The 24,886-nt window shown below is 41.3% G+C and overlaps 1 protein-coding gene across 3 annotated transcripts in view; it reads right to left on the reverse strand.

Moving 5' to 3' along the window:
- SRGAP1 (SLIT-ROBO Rho GTPase activating protein 1) overlaps nucleotides 1–24,886 on the reverse strand; it is a 312,480-nt gene that overhangs the window by 151,857 nt on the left and 135,737 nt on the right. For all 3 annotated transcript variants that reach the window (XM_019960891.2, XM_019960890.2, XM_070789362.1), the window contains exon 2: nucleotides 7,971–8,166. In XM_019960891.2, coding sequence (XP_019816450.2) covers nucleotides 7,971–8,166 — 196 coding nt within the window. The remainder of the gene's footprint in view (nucleotides 1–7,970; nucleotides 8,167–24,886) is intronic.

Consider the following 24,886-nt stretch of genomic DNA (forward strand, 5'->3'; position numbering starts at 1 on the left):
AGTCCTTACGTCCCTCAGAGTCAGGATTTAAGAGTGCATCAAGTCATGGACGGAGGAGCCTGGTGGGCTGCAGTCCATGGGGTCGCGAAGAGTCAGACACGACTGAGCGACTTCACTTTCACTTTTCACTTTCATGCACTGGAGAAGGAAATGCCAACCCACTCCAGTGTTCTTGCCTGGAGAATCCCAGGGATGGGGGAGCCTGATGCGCTGCCGTATATGGGGTCGCACAGAGCTGGACTCGACTGAAGCGACTTAGCAGCAGCAGCAAGTCAAAACGCTCTTCAGAAGAAAGAGGAAGTAGGAATGGGTATAAGGGTAAAAACCCCTGATCTAGGGTCCTAACACTTATAAGCACAAGACAAGACTTCCATTCTCCTAGCTGATGTAATAAGAATTACACCCCAACCCAGAGAACCTTCTTTTCCTTTCAAAGCCATTGGGCATGGGGCAGTGGTTTCATGGCAGAATACTGAATTCTTCGTACTCACATTCTCTACCACCCAGCCCAAAACGTAAATGCTACCTTACATTAACTTACCTATATACTCTTTGTGCTGAAGTAAACCATACATTCTTTGAGAATGTGGCATACTTTTTTTGTATCCTCATGGCCCTGCCCATGTTCAGCATTAAATACATGTTTTTTCATTCACTGAAAAAACATTTTTTATTGTCCTAATAGTACGTAATAACAGTATTGACAACAACAATAATAACAAAGATGGCTAAGTTATCATTTACTGAGCATCTACTGAGTACACAGGTCAAGCTCATGGAATATGGATCCACACCATCTCCACTCAAATTCCAAAATCATTACGCACTAGCTAGGAGATCTTGGCCAAGTTATTTAAACTTCTCTGTGCCTCTTATACCATCATTTATAAGATGGGTAAAGTAGCAGTACTGATTTTATAAGATTATGAGGATTTTTGAGTTAATATATATATTTTAATATTTACTAGAATGCCTTAGATTCATAGCAAGTGTTATATAAAGCTGGGATCTTCCTGATGGCTCAGATGGTAAAGAATCTGCCTGCAGTGCAGAAGACCTGAGTTTGATCCCTGTGTAGGGAAGATACACTAGAGAAGAGAATGGCTACCCACTCCAGTATTCTTGCCTGGAGAATTCCATGGACAGAGGAGCCTCATGGGCTATAGTCCATGGGGTCGCAAAGAGTCGAACACAACTGAGCAACGAACACTACACTATATAAAGTTAGTGATTTTTATCTAGCAGTTGGTCTAAAACCTACACATATCAACTACTTAATTCTATAATTTAAGGCAGAGATATTTAGATAGATCCCCTCTATCAATGATGGAACTTAAGCTTTAGCAAGGCACAATGATTTGTTCTAGAACAAAACTAGTATCGGAGAAAGTCTTTGAGTCCAGGGAGGCTGATCCAAGCCTTGGTATTTCCACCATGCAGCGGTCAGTTCAGGCCAAGGATTATCCTACAGGACAAGCATCCCAAAACTGAGGCCTAGCTTAAATGACTGGTAAAGTAACAGTGCCAAAGACGTAACATTTTTGTCGTGAGGAGAAGGAATACTGAACGTGTACCCGATGTCAGCTCTCAGTTGCATCAAGGATTTGTCATGTTTCTCATTGGATGGTCACAAAATCTCATTTTACAAGTTAGGAAACCAAGGCTCAGAAATACTGACTCTACTGACCAAGGTCACACAGCAGAGCTAGTATTCAAGCCAGGTCTGTTTGACTCTTAAAGCTTGTCTTTGGTTTTTGTCCCCCAAACATGGTTTGCCCTTTCTGTAGACTTATTATCTTATCTGCAGTCCCATAGTCAATAATAAACTTAAGGAAAATTCCAAGCTACGTACCTTTTTAACAAAACTAGTGAACCAGCCAGGAGAAAGAAAAAGTGGCAGCTGCTGCACTCAGGGATCAGACTAAAGTGCATGCGCCCATGGATGTTTTCAGTTCACAAGTGATTCCCAAGTACAGAACACACAAGGAGACACTCAAAAATATTTACTGTATAAACCAATGGGCTGTCTTCTTATTTGGAATTACTTTTAAAAAGGGACAGTTTCTATAAATGCAGATCTAGCACTGGCTCCAGTCTCTGTCAAGCACATGTGACATCTGCTCACCCTGGGAACCATCACCAGAATTTATTTCTATGCCGGACCAACACTACAGGTTAAAGTGCGCCCAAAATAAAAACGAAAAAAGGTATTCTGCAAAAGAACCCCTACTCTCTTTTTTTCTGCAAAAGTTCCTTTTTTTTTTTTTTCTTATGATGAGAAGAGTTAAAAAAGTTTTTTTTATGGACATAGAGTTGATGTGCAATATGTAAGTTACAGGTATACACTTACAATATTATGTAAGTTACAGGTGTACATTAGTGATTCACAATTTTTAAAGGTTATACTCCATTTATCAGATCAGATTAGTCGCTCAGTTATGTCCAACTCTTTTCGATCCCATGAATTGCAGCACGCCAGTGAAAGGTTGTTGTTGAATCACGTGAATACACAGGGATCTTGGCCCCCGGAGGAGAAGAATTCAATCCAGGGCCAGAGACGAGGCTTGATCACTCAGAGCTTTTATGTAATAAAGTTTTATTAAAGTATAAAGGAGATAGAGAAAGCTTCTGACATAGGCATCAGAAGGGGGCAGAAAGAGTACCCCCCCTGCTAGTCTTCGGCCTCCCTGTCCATCACCAACTCCTGGAGTTCACTCAGACTCACGTCCATCAAGTCAGTGATGCCATCCAGCCATCTCATCCTCTGTCGTCCCCTTCTCCTCCTGCCCCCAATCCCTCCCAGCATCAGAGTCTTTTCCAATGAGTCAACTCTTCGCATGAGGTGGCCAAAGTACTGGAGTTGCAGCTTTAGCATCATTCCTTCCAAAGAAATCCCAGGGCTGATCTCCTTCAGAATGGACTGGTTGGATCTCCTTGCAGTCCAAGGGACTCACAGGAGTCTTCTCCAACACCACAGTTCAGAAGCATCAATTCTTCGGCGCTCAGCCTTCTTCACAGTCCAACTCTCACATCCATACATGACTACAGGAAAAACCATAGCCTTGACTAGACGAACCTTTGTTGGCAAAGTAATGTCTCTGCTTTTGAATATGCTATCTAGGTTGGTCATAACTTTCCTTCCAAGGAGTAAACGTCTTTTAATTTCATGGCTGCAGTCACCATCTGTAGTGATTTTGGAGCCCAGAAAAATAAAGTCTGACACTGTTTCCCCATCTATTTCCCATGAAGTGATGGGACCGGATGCCACGATCTTCGTTTTCTGAATGTTGAGCTTTAAGCCAACTTTTTCACTCTCCTCTTTCACTTTCATCAAGACGCTTTTGAGTTCCTCTTCACTTTCTGCCGTAAGGGTGGTGTCATCTGCATATCTGAGGTGACTGATATTTCTCCTGGCAATCTTGATTCCAGCTTTTGTTTCTTCCAGTCCAGTGTTTCTCATGATGTACTCTGCATATAAGTTAAATAAACAGGGTGACAATATACAGCCTTGACGAACTCCTTTTCCTATTTGGAACCAGTCTGTTGTTTCATGTCCAGTCTAACTGTTGCTTCCTGACCTGCATACAAATTTCTCAAGAGGCAGATCAGGTGGTCTGGTATTCCCATCTCTTGAAGAAATTTTCCACAGTTTCTTGTGATCCACACAGTCAAAGGCTTTGGCATAGTCAATAAAGCAGAAATATATGCTTTTCTGGAATTCTCTTGCTTTTCCATGATCCAGCAGATGTTGGCAATTTGATCTCTGGTTCCTCTGCCTTTTCTAAAACCAGCTTGAACATCTGGAAGTTCACAGTTCACATATTGCTGAAGCCTGGCTTGGAGAATTTTGAGCATTACTTTACTAGTGTGTGAGATGAGTGCAATTGTGCGGTAGTTTGAGCATTCTTTGGCATTGCCTTTCTTTGGGATTGGAATGAAAACTGAACTTTTCCAGTCCTGTGGCCACTGCTGAGTTTTCCAAATTTGCTGGCATATTGAGTGCAGCACTTCCACAGCATCATCTTTCAGGATTTGGAATAGGTCAACTGGAATTCCATCACCTCCACTAGCTTTGTTCATAGTGATGCTTTCTAAGGCCCACTTGACTTCACATTCCAGGATGTCTGGCTCTAGGTCAGTGATCACACCATTGTGATTATCTGGGTCGTGAAGATCTTTTTTGTACAGTTCTTCTGTGTATTCTTGCCATCTCTTCTTAATATCTTCTGCTTCCGTTAGGTCCATTTATAGTTACTATACTATATTTATACTTATATAAATATAATATATAGTAAATATATATATTTATAGTAATATAAATATATATATTTATAGTAAATATATATATAGTAAGTATAAATATATAAATATAAATATATATAGTATAAATATATATATATATTTCAAATGGAAACATTTCATTCTTTTTTTATGACTGAGTAGTGTCCCATTGTGCGTCTATATCACAGCTTCTGTATCCATTCATGGACACTTAGGTTGTTTCCATTCCTTGGCAGTTGTAAATAATTGGGATGCATGTATCTTTTCAAATTAGTGTTTCGTTTTTTTTGGGAAAATACCCAAGAGAACAATTGCCAAAGAAGACACACAGATGGCCAACAGGCACATGAAAAGATGCTCAACAGCATTCAGTTCAGTTCAGGCGCTCAGTCTTGTCCGACTCTCTGCGACCCCATGAACTGCAGCAAGCCAGGCCTCCCTGTCCATCACCAACTCCTGGAGTTCACCCAAACTCATGTCCATCGAGTCGGTGATGCCATCCAGCCATCTCATCCTCTGTTGTCCCCTCCTCCTCCAGCCCCCAATCCCTCCCAGCATCAGAGTCTTTTCCAATGAGTCAACCCTTCACATGAGGTGGCCAAAGTACTAGAGTTTCAGCTTTAGCATCATTCCTTCCAAAGAACACCCAGAACTGATCTCCTTTAGAATGGACTGGCTGGATCTCCTTGGGGAAATGCAAATCAAAACCGCAATGAGATATATCACCTCACGCTTACCATGATGGCCATCATCAAAAAGAACACAAATAGCAAATATTAGAATGGATGTAGAGAAGAGGGAACCCTCCCACACTGTCAGTGGGAATATAAATTGGTGTAGCCACTGTGAAAAACAGTATGGAGGGTTTTTTGTTTTTGTTTTTTTTTAAGAAACTATCCTACTTTTTATGTAGGAGCCAAGGCCACAGAAAGGTATAAAATAAAACTGCAAAGTCAATGGTGAAGACTGATATGTGCTTTTCTGCAACCTCCTACCATTTGGAGCCCAGGAGCATTTGGCCTTCCTTATTGTCCCGTGTGTGTGTCGGGGTGGTGGGGTGGGTGGAGGCAGGTGTGAGTGATTTTCTTTTTTAGAAAAAATTTTTTTCTTGAGGTATAGCCAATTAACAATGTTGTGACAGTTTCAGGTGAACAGCAAAGGGACTCAGCCATAGAAATACATGTATCCATTCCCCCTCAAACTCCCCTCCCATCCAGACTGCTATATAAAATTGGGCAGAGTTCCCTGTGCTCTACAATAGGTCCTTACTACTGGTTATCCATTTTAAGTATAGCTGTGTGTACACGTCCATCCCAGACTCCCTAACTATCCGTTCGCCTCATCCGTGTGATGTTCTGCTCTACTGTTTCACAGAGACAGCAGTTCTGCTGCCCCTGAATTTGGGCTGGGATGCTGTGCTATAGGATGGTGATGAGCAAGTCCTCACATCCAGCTCCCTACCCTACACAGGCCTCCTCTTCTGTCCCCACGTGGGATACAATCACCACTCAAGTTTTCAGTTCCCTTTTCCTTTCTAGGCCACTGGAAATTTCCCCTACTTTCCTGTGAGTTCAGTTATAGATTTACAATGATGTCTATTATATTTTTGTCAGCATTTCCAGGAGTTTTGTAGCAGAAATATTTCTCATATTATCTAGTTGTTGAAAGACTGGGTTGCCTTTTTAACATCTCCTAAATGATTCTATTTCTACCTGCTATGTGGCTAGTTCATGCCATCATGGTGAAGGCCTTCTGCCTGGTCTCCCTCCAGACTCTGCCCATGTCCTCCTCCAGCCCACAATCCTGTCTACAGTTTTCATTTCAAGATGCAGGTCTGAGCTGGTCATCCTTCAACTTAAAAGCCTCTACAAAGGCTTCTCAAGCCCCGAGGATAAAGTCCAGACTTCCTGGTATGGTCTACGGGCCTCTGTGATCAGGCACAACACACATGGAGAGCCACAGAGCTCACGACCTCATTACTCACTCCCACTGGATTACCTCCTGCTCTGCAAAGCTGCCCTGCTCCCCTTCCCTCTGGCCCCTTCTGCATGATGTTCCCTTTGCTTGAATGTCCTGCTCTGGGCCCTCACCTGGCTAACAAGTCCTTCAGGGCTTCACTTATGTATTTCTTCCAGGACCTTACCTGGACCTTCCCGACCCCACCTCCACTACAGAATGGATTTCCATCAGGTCTCCCTGGTAGCTTGCACTGACATCTTTCAGACTGCCTATATACTCTATTCGAGTTGCTTGCCTACTTGTCTCCCAGATTTAAATTCTAAAGTAAATCTGAATATCGAAAAACTTGCATGTATTTTGTTTAAACAAATGAAGTACAGCTGAACCCTGAACAACTAGGGTTCGAACTGTGCAGGTCTACTTACACACAGATTTTTTTCAATAAATGTAATAGCTGTATTTTCATTTTACATATCTTTAAATTAACTAGGTACAGGGAATAGTTTCTGTTCAATTAGAGATCACAATATGTAGAACTTGGGTCTGAGCCCTGATTCTGTCCACAACTGCTCAGCTTCCTGCCTTTGGGCGAGTCATGTACCAATTCCTTTGTTTTTGAGGCAGAGATAACAGTAAACCGACTTGGACGGCGCAGGGGGTTGGCAACCTAACCCTTGTGGTTGTTCAAGGGTCAACTGTCAGTTAATTAAGCTAGATCATAAGCATTTTATCAAAGGCCCTTGTTTTAAGTCAGTCTCTACTGCATCAACCACAAATACTACTGGGACGGAGTATGGGAGTGCAAATTTAAGCAGCCCTCATTGATTATTTTCATGTAAGATCACTGCAAAAATCCTGAGCTCTCTGCATGAAGGATCAGCTATTTAAAATTTGCCTATCCAAATATCTATCTGCCAGTTTTAGAGTGAAGTTAGGAAAAGAAAAACAAATGTCATACATTAACACATATATGTGGAATCTAGAAAAATGCTGCAGATGAACTTATTCTCAAAGCAGAATTAGAGTCACAGATGTAGAGAACAAACATGGAGACCAAGGGGGAAGAGGGTGTGCGATGGATTGGGAGACTGGGATTGGCGTATATACACTAGTGATACTATGTATGAAATAGATTCCAACAAGAACCTACTGTATAGCACAGGGAACTCGACTCAGTGCTCTCTGGTGACCTAAATGGGAAGGACATTCAAAGAAGAGGGGATATATGTATATGGGTGGCCGATTTATTTTACTGTATAGAAGAAACTATCACAATAGCGTAAAGCATCTATACTCCAATTAGAAAAAAATTGGCTTGAATCACAAAAACAAACAAAACCAAATATCTACTTGTGTTAGACATCAACTCCTAGTGTATTTATCAGAAAGAGAAACACGTCAAGAGAATACTATTAGTTTAATATGTAATACATTTATGCTCATAAATTATAAATGCAGAAGGTTGTTTTTATTTATGGGGATATATCAATCAACAATGTTTCAGACAAAAAATGGAAAATTCTAAAACCAATAAAGGGCTTCCCTTGTGGTTCAGCTGGTAAAGAATCTACCTGCAGTCCAGGAGACATGGGTTCAATCCCTGGGTTGGGAAGATCCCCTGGAGAAGGGAAAGGCTACCCACTCCAGTATTCTGGCCTAGAGAATTCCATGACTGTACAGAAGACAGGATATTCTCTTGGGAAGATGAATTTGAGTCAAGCCTCTCTTACTTGTACTGTTGATGATCCTTAGTGCTTCTTGTTTTAGCCATGAATCTTTCTGCTAACTTTTCTAAGTTCCGAGAATAATCCGTCTCAATTTCGGCTTTTTTCCGGAAGAAATCTTGCAGGTCCTGCAGAAGCTGAACTCTCATCTCTGTCTGCTGCTCCAGGCATTTCTGTTGTTCTACCAGTTGAGCTCGAATTTCTAAGGAGAGAAGAAGAGAACCCATTTGATGATTTCATGAAAATAACTGAAGTGCTCTGGTATGTGCAAGATAAAAATACTGAATCCTATCATACATTTAGCTCTGCACTGGACCTTTACGAGGCTGCTGTGTTCAGGCTGGGTTTTTAAATAAAGATATCTGCTTACGAATCTATGGTTGCCAGGGGGGAAAGACCAGGGGAAGGGATAGGGAGTTTGTGATGGACATGTACACACAGCTATATTTAAAATGGATAACTAATAAGGACCTACTAGAGAGCACATGGAACTCTGCTCAATGTTTTGTGGCAGCCTGAATGGGAGGGGAGTTGGAGGATGGATACATGTATATGATTGGTTGAGTCCCTTTGCCCTTCGCCTTAAAATATCATAACACTGTTGATCGGCTAAGTGCTTAGTCGCTCAGCCATGTCTGACTCTTTGTAACCCTAGGGACTGTAGCCTGCCAGGCTCCTCTGTCCATGGAATTTCCCAGGCAAGAATACTGGAGTGGGCTGTCATGCCCTCCTCCAGGAGATCTTCCCAACACTGGGATTGAACCCAGGACTCCTGCATTGCAGGCGGATTCTTTACAGTCTGAGTCACTGGGGAAGCCCGTTAATCGTCTATATCCCAATACAAAATAAAAAAACTTAAAAAAAAGAGAGATATCTGCTGACCCTTTAAAAGAATGAGCTAAGCCTCAGGAAAGAATGTAATAGATTAGAAACATGGATTACATTTGCAACACCACAAACATGCACGGAGTCATGAGGGGGAAAAAGTAAAGGCTTTCAGATAACAATTTGTAACATATGACATCTTTGGGTAGCTGAGGACACTGTCGTTTTTTAAATAGCGTTTTACCTCAACTATCTTTTTTGAGTTTGAATGGCAGAGAAGTGAGCACCATTTCTTCCAGAATTCTGAACCTTCTCAACTTCTTTGCCAGCTGGCACATACAAACACTGACATCTGGTAATTTTTATTTAGTGCATAAATTTCTAGTTTGTAAAACACATAGCTGTAGGGTTTATAGGAGTGCCACGCCTAAAAATAATTTCTTTCTACATCCAAATAATCTACTCATTATGGGGTAATCCCTGGATTCTGCTTTATTATTTTGATCACAAGATCAAGAGTTCTTCAATTGGGCTTTTCACATTTTCCACATTGTCCCAACTAACTAAGCTTTATCACATATATAATCCTGAAAAGAATCCTTTGACAATTTTAACATATTAGGAACATGAACGTTAGTCATGTAGTGATTTAGTAGAAACACAAAAGCAAAAATGTGTCATGCAAAACTATCTGCAAATGACTGTAACAATGAACCATGTGTGTTTTGGAAAAGGAGATACAGTAACTAATAACTACTGACTTGTTTTTGTTCTGAGACTCAGGGCTAACCTCCAAAGACAAGAATATTCACACTGGAAAACTTTATTTCATCTTTCCCAGTGTCAGTGCATATTCCCTAAAAGTAAGGGCTGAATCTAACTCAGTGGATTTAGTAGAAATCGTGTCCAAATAACACCTCCTCAATTGCATCCTACTCTTCAGTAACTGAGCTGACAATACATACCCACATACTTGACCACGTGTAATCAGGGTCATTAACAGCAGGGCAATCCAGTTCTGAATGAGGAGTCAGGAAATTTACTCAACTTCATAATAGCTAATAATAATTGAATACTTGCTGTTCTACACTCTACTGAAGTAGGTACTAATATTATCCTAATTTTGCAAAGAAGAAACTGAGGTTTAATGAGATAACATCCTTCATCTAGAGACTTCAGCTAGAAAGGAGCACCCTCAGGAGCTCTAACCCAGGTCTGTCCATCAGATTAATCTTGATTGAATGCTTCTGCCTGACTTTCATCCATGCAACATGTTTTAAGAGCGTAGTGTGCCAGGCCAATATCCTGGCAAAGAAGATACAGCAACTATGATCCTGCTGCTGCTAAGTCACTTCAGTCGTGTCTGACTCTGTGCGACCCCATAGATGGCAGCCCACCAGGCTTCCCCGTCCCTGGGATTCTCCAGGCAATAACACTGGAGTGGGTTGCCATTTCCTTCTCCAATGCATGAAAGTGAAAAGTAAAAGTGAAGTCGCTCAGTCATGTCCGACCCTCAGTGACCCATGGACTGCAGCCTTCCAGGCTCCTCCATCCATGGGATTTTCCAGGCAAGAGTACTGGAGTGGGGTGCTATCCTGGCAAAAAAGATACAGTAACTATGAAACAAGTTCTCAGCTCTCAATCAGGTCATGTCCCAGCAGCCCGGTTTTGGAGGAGTCCCAGGAGAAGATAGGAAAGCATTTCTCAAGTGTCCTCTCTTGGTTTTTCCACTTGGAGATTGGGGGACTCTGTTACTCATCTCACAGAAGTGTGGTGAACACCAAAATGAAGACAGATTACAGGTTTTTAACTACCACAAACAGCAGCTGAATTTTAGTCAATCAAAGAAAAGTGTTTTTCAATACAGTATTATAATCAGCATGTCTGCTAAACTCTTTCCTCCACAAATACAGACCTAGTTTTATTTCATAAAGAAAAAAAATCAAGGGAGGGGTATTTCTCATTCAAGAATCCTAGCAAGTCTTTTATGATGAAGTAATTTTAGCTCATCTTGCTGTGCTAGCTGAAAAAAAAATCAATCATCTTAAGCTGTCAACTAGTTCTGTTTTGTTTTTTAAAGCTGTCTTGGTGCCAAAAAAGAAATAAAAGTAGGTGAGAGTACGAATCTCACCAGAAGCACACAAAAATTACACGGGCTTCCTTCTTGGATCTCATTCTTAGATTTTTCTCTTGTTTGTTTCCTTCAGGGTTTAAAATCAAGAGTAAGGGAATTTTGAGAAGGACGATCCTATTTTAAACAGTTAAAATCCCAACCTCATTTTGCAGGGAGTAACAGTTGCTTTACATTATCTGTCATTTTCTGGTCACTATAGTACACTGGCAACATTTTCAATACCAAAAAACTGGAAGGACAGAAACTAGAGAAAAAGTATGTGCCAAAAATTAGAGAAGAAGAACATGACTGATTACTTTTAATTTAGAAAAGTTTGACAAATGAGGAAAAGGTCACAAAGGGAAAAAAATCATGATATAAGTACTAACATAAGAACTCTCCATTTAGGAAGGGAAAACCTTTGGATACCTCATATCACATCAGAGTTGTTAAGCAGCACAATTCAGCAGGTCACCTTCCTGCATATATGCTGTGCCTCTATTAACATGACTTTATCAGATTTGAGCTCACTGAGTACAGCACCATATTTTAAAGATTTTTAAACAAATGAATAAAACAAATGCTGGTCATATTAATCTTAGTTCACTGATTAGAACAGATCAAAGACGCCTGTGGAGCACTGGGGCCTGAAGTGAAGTATTAGTCGCTCAGTCGAGTCTGACTCTCTGCAACCCCATGGACTTTAGCCTGCCAGGCTCCTCTGTTCGTGGAATTCTCCAGGCAAGAATAGTGGAGTGGGTAGCCATTTCCTTCTCCAGGGCATCTTTCTGACCCAGGGGTCAAACCCTGGGTCTCGTGCATTGCAGGCAGATAGATTCTTTGCAGTCCAAGCTACCAGGGAAGCCCTACACTGTACCAATCCTGTGATGAGAGCACAAGTGGCTATTAGCTTTCTTGAATTAGTACTGACTGGATTTTTCCCCCTCAGGTCCAAGCCTCATGTTAATTTATTATAGTTGACCAAGCTTTTACTGAGCTCCTATTTTGTGTAAGGCAGGGTCCTAGGCTGGACCCTGGAATTACAAAAACGTGTTTGATGCAGCTTCTTTGGGTAGAGAAGGAAATCCTAAAATGAGAGTATCAATATACCGTGCTCAGCGCTCATAATAAAGGAATGGAAAGAGGAGCTGACTCAGATGGTAAAAGAGCCTAGAAGATGTCACACCCTTAAGAATAAGAAGGTTTTAAGACAGACAGCTATAACTACAGAGAATGGGAGAAAATGTTTGCAAATCATATACTTAATAAGAAAGGGCTTTCCTGGTGGCTCAGTTGGTAAAGAATCCACCTGCAATGCAGGAGATCCAAATTTGATCCTTGGGTCAGGAAGACCCCCTGGAGAAGCAAATGGCAATGCCGCTCCATTATTCTTGCCTGGGAAATCTGATGGACAGAGGAGTCTGACAGGCTACAATCCAATGGGTCACAAAGTCACACACCAGTGACTACACCACCACCACCACCAAATAACTAACTTGTATATAGAATATATAGTAACTCTTAGAACTCAATAATAAAAACAGAAATAATCCAATTTAAAAATGGGCACCAGATCTCAATAGACATTACCCAAAAGAGGATATACAAATGGCTAACAGCACACGAAACGGGATTCAAAGTCAATCGCCATCAGGAAGATGCGAATCAAAAGCACGATGAGATATGACTTCACACTCACTAAGATGGCAATCATCAAAGACACCACAAGTGCCGGTGGGGGTTGGAGAAGCTGGAACCCTCACACATTGCTGGTAGAAACGTAAAATCGTACAGCCATTTGGGAACAAATCTGGCAGTTCCTCAATGTTTGACATAGACTGAGCAAATCTCCTCCTACATATATACCCAAGAGAAAACACATTTCCACACAAAAATGTATAGACAAACGGTTGTGGCAGTATGACTCATAACAGCTGAAACGTGGAAATAACCTAAATGTCCTTCAGTGGAACAGAAAAATAAAATGAGGTATGGCTGCAAACTGGGGTGTTATTCATTCATAAACAGGAATGAAGTAAAGATTCATGCTTGCACTGAAAATATAAGCTTAGTGAACAAAACTAGTCACAAATGGAAAGTGTGATTACATTAATGTGAAATGTCCAAAAGAGACTACTCCATAGAAACGGAAGTAGATTAATCGTTGACTAGAGAGCTGGAGGTGCTGGAGGAAATGGGAAGTGATGGCTAAGGGGTGCAGGATTTTTTTTTTTGGGGGGGGTGATGAAAATGTTGTAAAAGTGACTGTAGTGACAGTTACAAAACAGTGAATATACTAAAAAGCAATTGTACACTCTAAATGGATATACTGAATGAAATAAGACATAGCTCAATACAGCTGTTACATTAAAAAAGAGACTGCCATATCACAACTCCATGAAATTATGGTTGAGACATCTCTGAGAACGATAACAGCAGTAACAACAAGATGACTCCTATTTTCACACCTAGGACTTTTTAGTGGTTTATCAAATTAGACAACATGGGGCAAGCACGTTAAAATGATGTCTTCATAAAACGACTCTTGCTTCAGTATTTTCACTTCATCTCAACTTATCTATGATCCAGAATGGTACAGAAAAGATTAACCTAATACAACACTGAGAGCTTTATCACCATGACTCCCAGACAGCTGCACAGAACAGTACAAACTCTTTCAGGCAGAAAAAGGCCACCTCAGAGGAGTCTCCAAGCAGCCATTATTTAAATCTAGGGCAGGACCTACTAAATACTAATAATGGCCATTTTAACGGAGCTAAAATTTACTTTTGTTTTTTTAATGACTGTTATTTCATTCCTGTTCTACTAGCACATCACCACAGAATGAATCAACATCAGTAAGCCAATAAGAATAATACACAAAAAGATGATGCTTTCAAACTACTCAGTTTGGAAAAAAAAAAAAAGGTTGAAATAGTTCCTCTCTTAGCTATAAAAATCTGCTGACTAACACTTACCAAATAAAATGGAACTGCCTAGGAAAGGAGGAAACAGAGGCATTTCTTGCTATTGCCCTGATAAAGGGAAGTCCTAACACTTAAAATAAATTTGTGTGAGACCACAAAGTATGATGCATATTTCATGGAAAGATTGAGGCCAGACTGGGCTGTTTTGCTAATATGTTACTGACTGATTAGGACTAGGACATAAAACTGATAGACTGGGTGTGAAACTTGTGATCATACGGCAAAAAATAAAAACACAGTAACACTTCTAAAGCATCACAAACCATCTCAATTATTTCATAGTGTCCTTTGGTCAGATCTTCCTTATAATGTCAACAAAATACATATCGTGTGTAAATTTATCAGTACATTTATCCAAAGGATATAAGGAACTTCCCCAAATGATAGATGAGAACCCCTGGAATGTCTTGAAAGAGAAGAACCCAATGAGATTCTAACTGGTTCCCTTAATTTTTCACATAGTCACGTGAATATGTATACAACCTAGCAGCTACTGCTTAGCTGAACACTAGGTACAAACTCGTGAAATAATGCTGAAAAGCCTAAAAAAGCTAGAAATTTGGAGCAAAAGATCCATGTGAACTTTATTTTGTGTGTATGTGTGAATAAGCAAAGGCCATTTCCTCACTAGAAATCTGAACCCAAGATTTAAGCTTCTTTTGCACCCTGCACCTTGTGGACCTGTATTGGCGTTACCGTGTCACTTATTACAAGTCACGTGACATGGGCCAAGCTGCTTAACATCTTGAAAAATAGGAGTTCCACCTCACGAGATTGTGGTGAGACTTAGACGATGCAAGCGAAAAGCATGCTGCAATCTGCAAATCACTATGAAACAGATGGAGATGTTATTATTACTGGTATCATCAGGCTTTCATGAGAAAAATATTTATTGACTATTACCGTGTGCCAGATTCCCTTTGACTCATTGGAAAAGACTCTGATGCTGGGAGGGATTGGGGGCAGGAGGAGAAGGGGATGACAGAGGATGAATGGCTGGATGGCATCACTGACTCGATGGAAGTTGAGTCTGAGTGAACTCCGGGAGTTGGTGATGGACAGGGAGGCCTGGCGCGCTGCGATTCATGGGGTCGCAAAGAGTCGGACACGACTGAGCGACTGAACTGAACTGAACTGAACTAACAGACTACAAAGGACAAGCCCCATTCTCAGTGAGGAGACAGCCCAGGCCAACAGATGGTGAGAGTGAGTGACCTCCAGGGCTTCGAGTCACCAACGTCAAGGAGCAATGTAAAGTGTGGGGAGGAAGTGTGTGCGCCCCGGCAAACAGGCCAGCACTGAGGAGGTGGTCCTGAGGCTACCTTGGCAGTAGGCTGGCAGACAGAGGGGAAGGGCATCCCAGGCTGAACGAAGCTTACGCACAGGCGTGAAGAGAACCTGGCCAACTACTTCTCTGCGCTACAATCTAACTCTACTTGGTAGCAGGCCTAGTCACAGGCTAGGTCAGAAAGGACCCCACATGGTAGGCTAAGGAGTAAAATTTTATCTTTTAGGCCAGTTTTCCCAACTGGCCTGATGGTAAGAGCCACCAGGCGAGCTTACTAAAAATACCTATCTGATTCTTTTGGTCTGACAGGACCAGGAACAGAGGATATCCAAGTACCCAGGGTGAATCTTATCACTGGGCAACCTTAGGAAACACCAGTGGGGAGGAACTGAACAATTCTGAACAAGGAAGACACATAGTCCGATTTGCATTTCAGAAAATAGCACGCATAAATGAATAAATGAAACAAAGGCTAAATATCTGATAAATATGAAATATTTTCATACTACTGAAATATTTCAGAGAAGGCAATGGCACCCCACTCCAGTACTCTTGCCTGGAAAATCCCATGGATGGAGGAGCCTGGTAGGCTGCAGTCCATGGGGTCGCTAGGAGTCGGACATGACTGAGTGACTTCACGTTCAATTTTCACTTTCATGCGTTGGAGGAAGAAATGGCAACCCACTCTAGTACTCTTGCCTGGGAAATCCCAGGGATGGGGGAGCCTGGTGGGCTTCCGTCTACGGGGTTGCACAGAGTCGGACACGACTGAAGCGACTTAGCAGCAGCAGCAGCAGCATTGAAATATTTTCAAACTATTTATGACATAGTTTCTTTTCTAAGCTACGTGGGTGTGTGTGTGCGTGTGTGTCCCACTTAGTCGTGTCCCACTCTTTGTGACCCCATGGACTGTGGCCTGCCAGGCTCTTGTGTCCATGGGATTCTCAGGCAAGAATACTGTAGTAGGTTGCCATGCCCTCCTCCAAGGGATCTTCCCAACCCAGAGACTGAATCCGTGTCTCTTACGTCTCCTGCATTGGCAGGTGGGTTCTTTACCATTAGTGCTACCCGGGAAACCCAAAATTCTGTATCACTGCAGCCTGCCAGGCTCCTCTGTCAATGAGATTCTCTAGGCAAGAATACTGGAGTGGGTTGCCATGCCCTCCTCCAGAGGATCTTCCTGACTCAGGGATCGAATAGGGGTCTTCATTTGAATTATGAATTATTGGGCAAAACAAACCACCACCACTGACAAAAACCCTCACAAGAATGAATGGTATCCATATTTTTCTATGCCTAAGCTTATTATTTTAATTAGTTATGAATCACCCATTTCCGTCATCTGGTGTGGAAGTAATGAGTATTTCCCTGTCATCTGTTATCAGAGAGGAGAAGCTGATTGTCAACCACACTGGAGAAAAACCTTTAGAGCTGTGCTGTCCAATGCAGCCATGTGTCACACTGAGCACTTGAAATGTAGCTGGTCCAAACTGAGATGTGCAAGTGTAAAATACACAGAGGATTTCAAAATCCTAGTGTGTGTGGAAAAAAAGAACATAAAAGCATCTTATTAATATTTTTATATTAATGCTACAATTAAGCATTTTAGACATACTCAGTTATAAAGATATTAAAATTAATGTCACCTGTTTTTTTAACGTGACTGTTAAAGAACATTTAAAATTGGAAATGTAGCTCATCTATAGGGCAATTCTCTAGTGATGAAGTTTCTGATAAGTGGAATCTGAAAAGTTCTGTAAGTGGAGTCAGAAAAGGTCTTTGAAGAGTTGGCTGACTTGATCGGAAGCTAAGATTTATACACAAGGCAAATATGGGCTAGAATACAGAGTATCAGGACACTGGTTCCAGTTACAGAAATACGACCTTGGAATAGTAATCATCTCTGTGGAACTTATATTTCCTCAACTGCAAAATGATCACTGATCATAACTGCTATATTCCCCTCCCAAAGGCAATGGAAGGCTTCAATGAGATGAGATATACAAAGACTTCTTCATCATGTCAAACACTGTAACGGCCAATTATCATGTAATGTGGACTGAGAAAAGAAAAAAATTTAGGTTCTAGATTTGATGGTGTCAATTATTCACACTAAAGGACTTTCAGAAAAGACTACAGGCAACTGGAGTCAGTAGTGACAGCTTCAGCGGTTGGCCCCACACTGACTTTAAAGGATATGTAACATATGGAAGGCTCTGGAAACCTGGCAGAATGAAAAGTAGTTCCTTAAATAAATCAACTAAAAATAATAATTCTTGATACCCTGGCCCAGAAGAGTAACATTCTGAAGAAGGAAGCTTAGGGTGGTTGGATCAAATAGACTCTTTCAGGTTACTGCTTCATGAAATACATAACTCCCTAAAGTCTATTTCTGGCATCAGGAAAAGACCCTGATGCTAGGCAAGATTGAAGGCAGGCGGAGAAGGGGATGACAGAGGACGAGACGGTTGGGTGGCATCACTGAGTCAATGGTCATGAGTTTGAGCAAGCTCCAGGAGACGGTGAAGGACAGGGAAGCCTGGCATGCTGTAGCCCATGGGGCTGCCAAGAGTCGAGCACAACTGGACAACTGACCAAGAACAACAAAGTCTTTTCTACTTCTGACTTGTGAAATCACCAACTACTTAAGCAAAATAAATAGCACAGACAACATATGAAATTGGGTTGCTTCCATTCTAAACTCAAAGCATGGCTTCCTCCTAGTGCGCCAAGAGATAATTTGAATATCTGGGTTGTGGGGGGGGCGGGGAGGAGAGTTATAATGAATCCTTTAGAAACAAAATAAGAAAGTGTCCTCTCAGCGCAGTTAATCCTCACTGCATGGATATGAATTTCCTACACTTACAGACTGTGTTTATTTTTCTAAGTTCTCATAATAATATCTTCATTTGAAATGACATTTACCTCAGTATTATCAGGACTTCCCTGGTGGCTCAGATGGTAAAGCGTCTGTCTACAATGTGGGAGACCTGGGTTTGATCCCTGGGTGAGGAAGATCCCCTGGAGAAGGAAATGGCAATCCACTCCAGTACTATTGCCTGGAAAATCCCATGGACAGAGGAGCCTGGTAGGCTACAGTCCACGGGGTCGCAAAGAGTCGGACACGACTGAGCGAAGGCAATCAATCTAATCAGTATTATCTCAGAATAAGCTCACTACAAAAGTTTTCATAACTTTTGACAGCCAAATATTATATTCTGGCCCAGATAACATTTTAGTGTAAAGTATAGAAACCAAATTTGCACTTATTTTTTTTTTTTCAGATGAGAGCTAGCCAGGATGAAAGCCAATAAATTCAGGTGGTCAATTATTGCAGTTTAACTACATTGTTGGAAAGGCCAGTTTAAGGAAGTACAGATCTGAATGATTCAATTTAGTGCTTTTATTTAGAATGCGCAAGAGGCAGAACTTCATTAACTTCCCCATAATTAAGCAAGGACATTTAAAACCATATTAGTAGATTGATTTTTATTACCAGAAAAAGACAGTGTATGGAAATCACTGATCTGTAGAGTCCAGAGATTTACATTTTGGAATGGCTGTGTCACTGACAAAAGTTCAAGGCATTCTTTAAACGGTGACTTTCTTTGCTGAAATAATTCAACATGAAGTCTCATGGCATAAACATGTTCCACATATGTTTTTCTCTAACTAAGTTTGAAGAATGAAAAACTTTTAACTAGTTTAAATCTTTTGTACAGAATTAATCGCAAATTGAGTCTTTTTAAAATTAAGGTTATTTCCCAAACAGTAATTACAATTTTAAAGCATCTACTAGAACACACTTTAACTTCCCAAGCAATTTACCATTTACATTGAACACGAGACTATTTACTGAATTCTTACTATGTTCCAGATCCTGTGATAAGTACTTGATGTAGTTTAGCTCATTTAATTCTCACAGCAATCCCATTATGTAATGCTTCCATTCCATACATGAAGAAATCAAAGCAAGAGATTAAGTACTTTGTCCAAAGTCATACAATGAATAAGTACTAGAGCTTAGATTCCCATTCAGGCTTGTCTAACTCCAAAGTTCATGATGCAAATTTATAACATTCCACAGTTACACACAATGTGCAATTATACAAAGCAAGTCCAAGTGATCCAGGCCAAGCCTTAGTGATAATTTATAGAATGTATACAGATGCTGTATATAACTATTAATGCATCAAAGTTTAAGTGCAAAATGTCTACAGCATCATTTAGAAAAGCAACAAAAATTTCATGTCTATCATTGATATTTAAAAACCTAATGTTTTACAAAAACTAGCTCAGCAGCCAACGCTAATTCTCTAGTACTTCTAAATGTCCTGGTTTTATGGGAAATTATGTATTTAAGTCAATTACTTTTGTTTTAAATCATTATTGTTACTGCTATTATGTTCCAATTACTGTAGAATTTTGAACTATACAGATTATTAATCTGATTACCAATATCATGTCTCTAAATTTCCATACAGCACATAATAGATTCTCAATAACTATCTCTGATGAATGTTTGCTTCTGTAAAGATAGTTAGTTTCTAAAATGCTTCATTCTACACATTTGGATGTAGGACTCAAATTCTGCTAATTCATGAAATGGGTTTCCTGTCTCCTCTCTCTGCAACCCTCCACCCATGCCACGGTACCTCTTCATTCTTTGCTCCACGTGGCCCTGCTGGTATCCAGCCCTACAAGGTTTCCTCCATAAACAATGCTCTACTCAGTCAACAGTAGAAAAAACTCCAGTTAAATCTACTGAAAATCACGTTTTAAACATCTCTCGATTAAAGAGATCTTTTATGTGTCTATTTCCACTGTAAGAGAACACCTTCATCTAGGAAAATAACGAAGGAAACACTAATCATTTCATTTAAGTTTCCTTAGACTTCTATTAGAGACTTTGATGGGATTGCTATCAGCAACTTCATAGTCAATAACCTCTGGCTCCAAGTGAACCACCTGAACTCTGATTCAGGAGCTGACACAAGGAAACCAGAAAGTAGCCTGGTTACTTGGGCTTCCTTAACATTCATTTCACAGCTGGAGGTCACAATTCTGGATTACAGAATAAATATCTTTCAACCCTAGCCTACAAAATTCTTAAAAGAGATGGCATTAAAAAAAATCTTATCGCTATACTATATATACACACACTCCTGACACCCGACACTTGGGCTTCCCAAGTGGCTCAGTGGTAAAGAATCCACCTGCCAATGCAGTAGATGTGGGTTCAATCCCTGGGTAGGGGAGATCTCCTGGAGGAGGACATGGCAACCCACACTAGTATTCTTGCCTGGAAAAATCCCACGGACAGAGGAGCCTGATGGGTTATACATAGTCCATGGGATCGCAAAGAGTTGGATATGACTTACTAACTGAGCACACACAGCATATATTTTATATATGTGCACATCTTTTAAGGTTTTTCAGGCCTAAGCAAATACTGAACATCAGTCAGCTTGTTGAAATGGCAGAACTAATCATTCCCTTCTTGGGATGTCCTTGGTGGTCCAGTGGTTAGGACTCTGTTTCCATTGCAGGGAGCACAGGTTTGATCCCTGATCAGGGAATTAAGACCCTTAAGCTGAGAGGCACAGCTAAATAAACAAAAATCCTCTTCATTTCATCCTTCAAAATATCAAAGAAAATGTCCAATTTGAGAGAAAAACCTATGTATAATCATAATATTCTTCTATTTTATCCTCTTATAAAAGCCAAATCCTATAGTAAAAGTTATTTTTGGTCCTGTACAAACATTCAACCTTTACCCACATAATCTGCAGAAACTGATTCAACAACATTCTCTCATTGTCTGCTCAACCGGCAAAGGATTACAAAAATGCTTGCATTTCTCATCTGACAAACACTGAGTAACTTTCAGATGCTGTGCCCTGAAGAAAGAAAGATAAACCCATTGCTTTTTGCCCCCAAGGCCTCCCAAGGTAGCTCCTGGTCTACAGACATGTAAAAATAACTTGTTTTTTAATGTTTCTTTTATGTGTGTGTGTGCTGGGGCTTCCCAGGTGGTGCTAGTGGTAAAGAACCCACCTGCCAGTGCAGGAGACATAAAAGATGCGGGTTCAGTCCCTGGGTCAGCAAGATCCCCTGGAGGAGGGCATGGCAACCCACTCCAGTATTCTTGCCTGGAAAATCACATGGACAGAGGAGCTTGGTGGGCTATAATCCATGGAGCTGCAAAGAGTCAAACACGACTGAAGTGACTTAGCATATACTGCACCTTATGGCCTGTAGCCTGCCAGGCTCCTCTGTCCATGGGATTCTCCAGGCAGGAATACTGGAGTGGGTTGCCATGTATTTCTCTAGGAGATCTTCCCAACCCAGAGACTGAACCCATATCTCTCTATCTCCTGCACTGGCAGGTGGATTCTTTATCACTGTGTCACCTGGGAAGCCAGGGCAGTATTGTAAATCCTGCAATGGAAGCATGAAGAGAGTGCTGAGAGGACAGAGGCAGGAACAGTAAGTTCTTCCCAGGTCAATCAGGGAAGGCTCTGATATGACACAGGAGCCAGTACAGTAGCTAAGTAGAAGGATGTCAGTTGAGGATGTGTGTGAGAAGGGTATTATGGGTAAAAGGAGTAGCCTATGCAAAGGCCCCAGGGTATGACTATCTGGAGAGTTCAGGGAGTTTACCAGAATGGCAGTTTGTTACATACTTCAGGGTCATAAGGTAGACAGGGGCTGGACCAATTATTAGGGGATTTAAAAGTAAATATTCTATAATGATATGGAGTGTTATCTTTACTCAGCTCTCATTATTGAGAATGCTTCAATTTATTTATTTAACAAGTTAAAAACAAGTGCATATCCTCCCCTCCCACCTGGGAATGTAATGTACAGCACAGTGAACATGTCAATAATACTATAATAACTTTGTATGGTGACAGACGGGTACTAGACTTATCTACTGTGGTGATTTTTTGGTAATGCATAAAAATATCGAATCACTGTTGTACATCTAAACTAATATTTTAAGTCCATTGTATAATTTATAAAAAGAAAAAATGCATATTAATCACATTTAGAAAAGATAGCTGTAAAAATATAACTGATTATCGGAAAACATTTCCTGCCAAATATTTGACAAGCTTTTTTTAAGTGTTTAATACTAATTTAGATAAGAGAAGATAGTATCAGCTGCATTTAGTAGAATACTGAGGATATGGAATGGAAGGATTTATAAGTACCATAAGGTGATGAGATTGCCTTTCATTTCACTATAACTGGACTTATATCTAATTCTGAATTAAAGTAGTTTAAAATGGACTTCCCTGGTGCTCCTGTGGTTAAGAAGGACCAATGCAGGGGATACAGATTAGATGTGTGGTCCAGGAAGATGCCTTGGGGCAACTGTGCCTGTTCACCACAACTACTGAGCCCACCTGTCACAACTGCTGAAGCCCATGTGCCCTAGAGCCTGTGCTCGGCAACAAGAGAAGCCACCGCAATGAGAAGCCCGCACACCGCAACCAGCGAGTAACCTGCACGCAGCAGTGAAGACTCACTGCAGCCAAAATCAGTGCAGCCTAAAGCAAGTAGTTTAAAATATTTAAAACACCTATATTTTACCTTTCTTACAAACTCTGTGGTCCACTGTCTTGCAATTTACTTTGAAAAGTATACCTTGTAAAAGATACTGTATCACTGAATCTTTACAAAGCAGCAGTCTAAAAAGGTAAAAATGCTAGCATTTTCTCATCCTGCTGCTGCTGCCGCTAAGTCGCTTCAGTCATGCCTGACTCTGTGCGACCCCATAGACAGCAGTCCACCAGTCTCCCCCGTCCCTGGGGTTCTCCAGGCAAGAACACTGGAGTGGGTTGCCATTTCTCATCTTACACCTCTCTATAAGCACTTGGCCATGCATGTGTGCTCAGCCGTGTCTGACTCTCTGCAATCCTATGGACTGTAGCTCACCAGGCTCCTCTGTCTATGGAATTTTCCAGACAAGAATACTGGAGCAGGTTGCCATTTCCTTCTCCAGGGCATCTTCCCAACCCAGGGATCAAACCTGTGTCTCCTGCATTGACAGGTGGGTTCTTTACCACCTGAGCCACCAGGAAGCCCTATTATAAGCTCTTTACAGGATTTCAAACACAGTATTAGCTTTACTGCCTCTGCCACATCCACTCTTTCTTAGCTGCTCTAACCTGGAAGAGATTCATTTTTAAACAAGATCAGATGCACGAACAGCTCTGAGCGCATTACTGAGAAATAGTAATCCTGCTCCCTTCAACACCCAGGATCAGCTAGTTTCTGTCTACCGTCCCCCTCATCACGCATCTACAATCTACATGTTGCTTTTGACTGAAACTTCCTTCCCAGATCCTTGCTCACACTGTGTATCCCCCTCTCTGTTAAGTTTCCCCAGGGTTTCGGTAAGAAGTGGAAGTACTAAAAGGTGAAGACAGAAGACAATGGGCTGATGGGCTGAGGGAAAGAAAGCAGGTAGGAGTAGGAGAAGGATAAGGGGAAACAGCTTACTGAGAAAACAAAAGAGAAAAGAATCAAGCAGAGAAGAGAGATAAGAGAGGAGCAAAGAGGGACCGCCCTGGAGGTCCAATTGGTTACGACTTCATACAATGCTGGTGGTGTGGGTTTGATCCCTGGTCAGGGAGCTAGAAGCCCACATGCCTTAAGGCCAAAAAACAAAACAAAACATAAAAGCAATATTGTGACAATTTGATAAAGACTTTCAAAATGGTTCATATTAAAAAATGTTTAAAAAAAAGAGAGAGAGAGAGAGAGAAAGGAGGAAGGTAGGTGAGGGAGGCAAGGGAGCAGGTGAAGAAAATGAAACAAGTGTCAAAGGCCTTTGGATTCACAAATCAGACTTGGGCACCAGAGGAACTTGGAGAGGCTTTGGTCTCCTCAAGCCTGTCTTCACGCTGTCAGATTTTTGAAGAGCACATCTGCCTTTAATAATGCCAGATATCAGAATTCTGTCGTGGGCCAGCATAAGAACAAAATTTCAAGGTCAAACAAAGCAAAATTCTTTCCTTATGAGAACCAAAGTATATGTTGCCTCAGATTTGTAAGATCCCCTCCCACCCCCAAACACACCCCTTTAAGCCTTTTAGAAAGCCAAGTGAAATCACAGTTGGTTATGAATGTGTGTGTGCTCAGTCGCTCAGTCGTGTCCAACTCTCTGTGACCCCATGGACTGTAGCTCTCACCAGGCTCCTCGCCATGGAATTTTCCAGGCAGGAATACTGGAGTGGGTTGCCATTTCCTTCTCCAGAGGGATTTCCTGACCCAGGGATCGAACCTGCATCTCTTGAGTCTCTTGCTTTGGCAAGTGGATTCCTTGCCACTGCTCCACCTGGGAAGCCCCTTGTTACCACTGTCACCATCCTAATTTTGGCCTCAAGGCTACAGAGAGCTGATATCAGAGGGAAGGAAATGGCAACCCACTCCAGTATTCTTGCCTGAAAAATCCCATGGATGGAGGAGCCTGGTGGGCTCCATAGGGTCGAAGAGTCACGACTGAGCGACTTCACTTTCTCTCACTGCAGAGAGCTGAAGATGATGCAAGCTTTGCTGCATTTTATTCTGTAGTCCCATTGTGACTCCCTGATACAGCATCTGGTGATAAGCATTTTACATGTGTTTACTGAACAATCAGATGAACATAACATTTAATGGAAAACCCTGAAAAGCTGGTAGAGTCCCTCAGAATTCT

This window comes from Bos indicus, chromosome 5, assembly GCF_029378745.1.
Source record: "Bos indicus isolate NIAB-ARS_2022 breed Sahiwal x Tharparkar chromosome 5, NIAB-ARS_B.indTharparkar_mat_pri_1.0, whole genome shotgun sequence".
NCBI lineage: Eukaryota > Metazoa > Chordata > Mammalia > Artiodactyla > Bovidae > Bos > Bos indicus.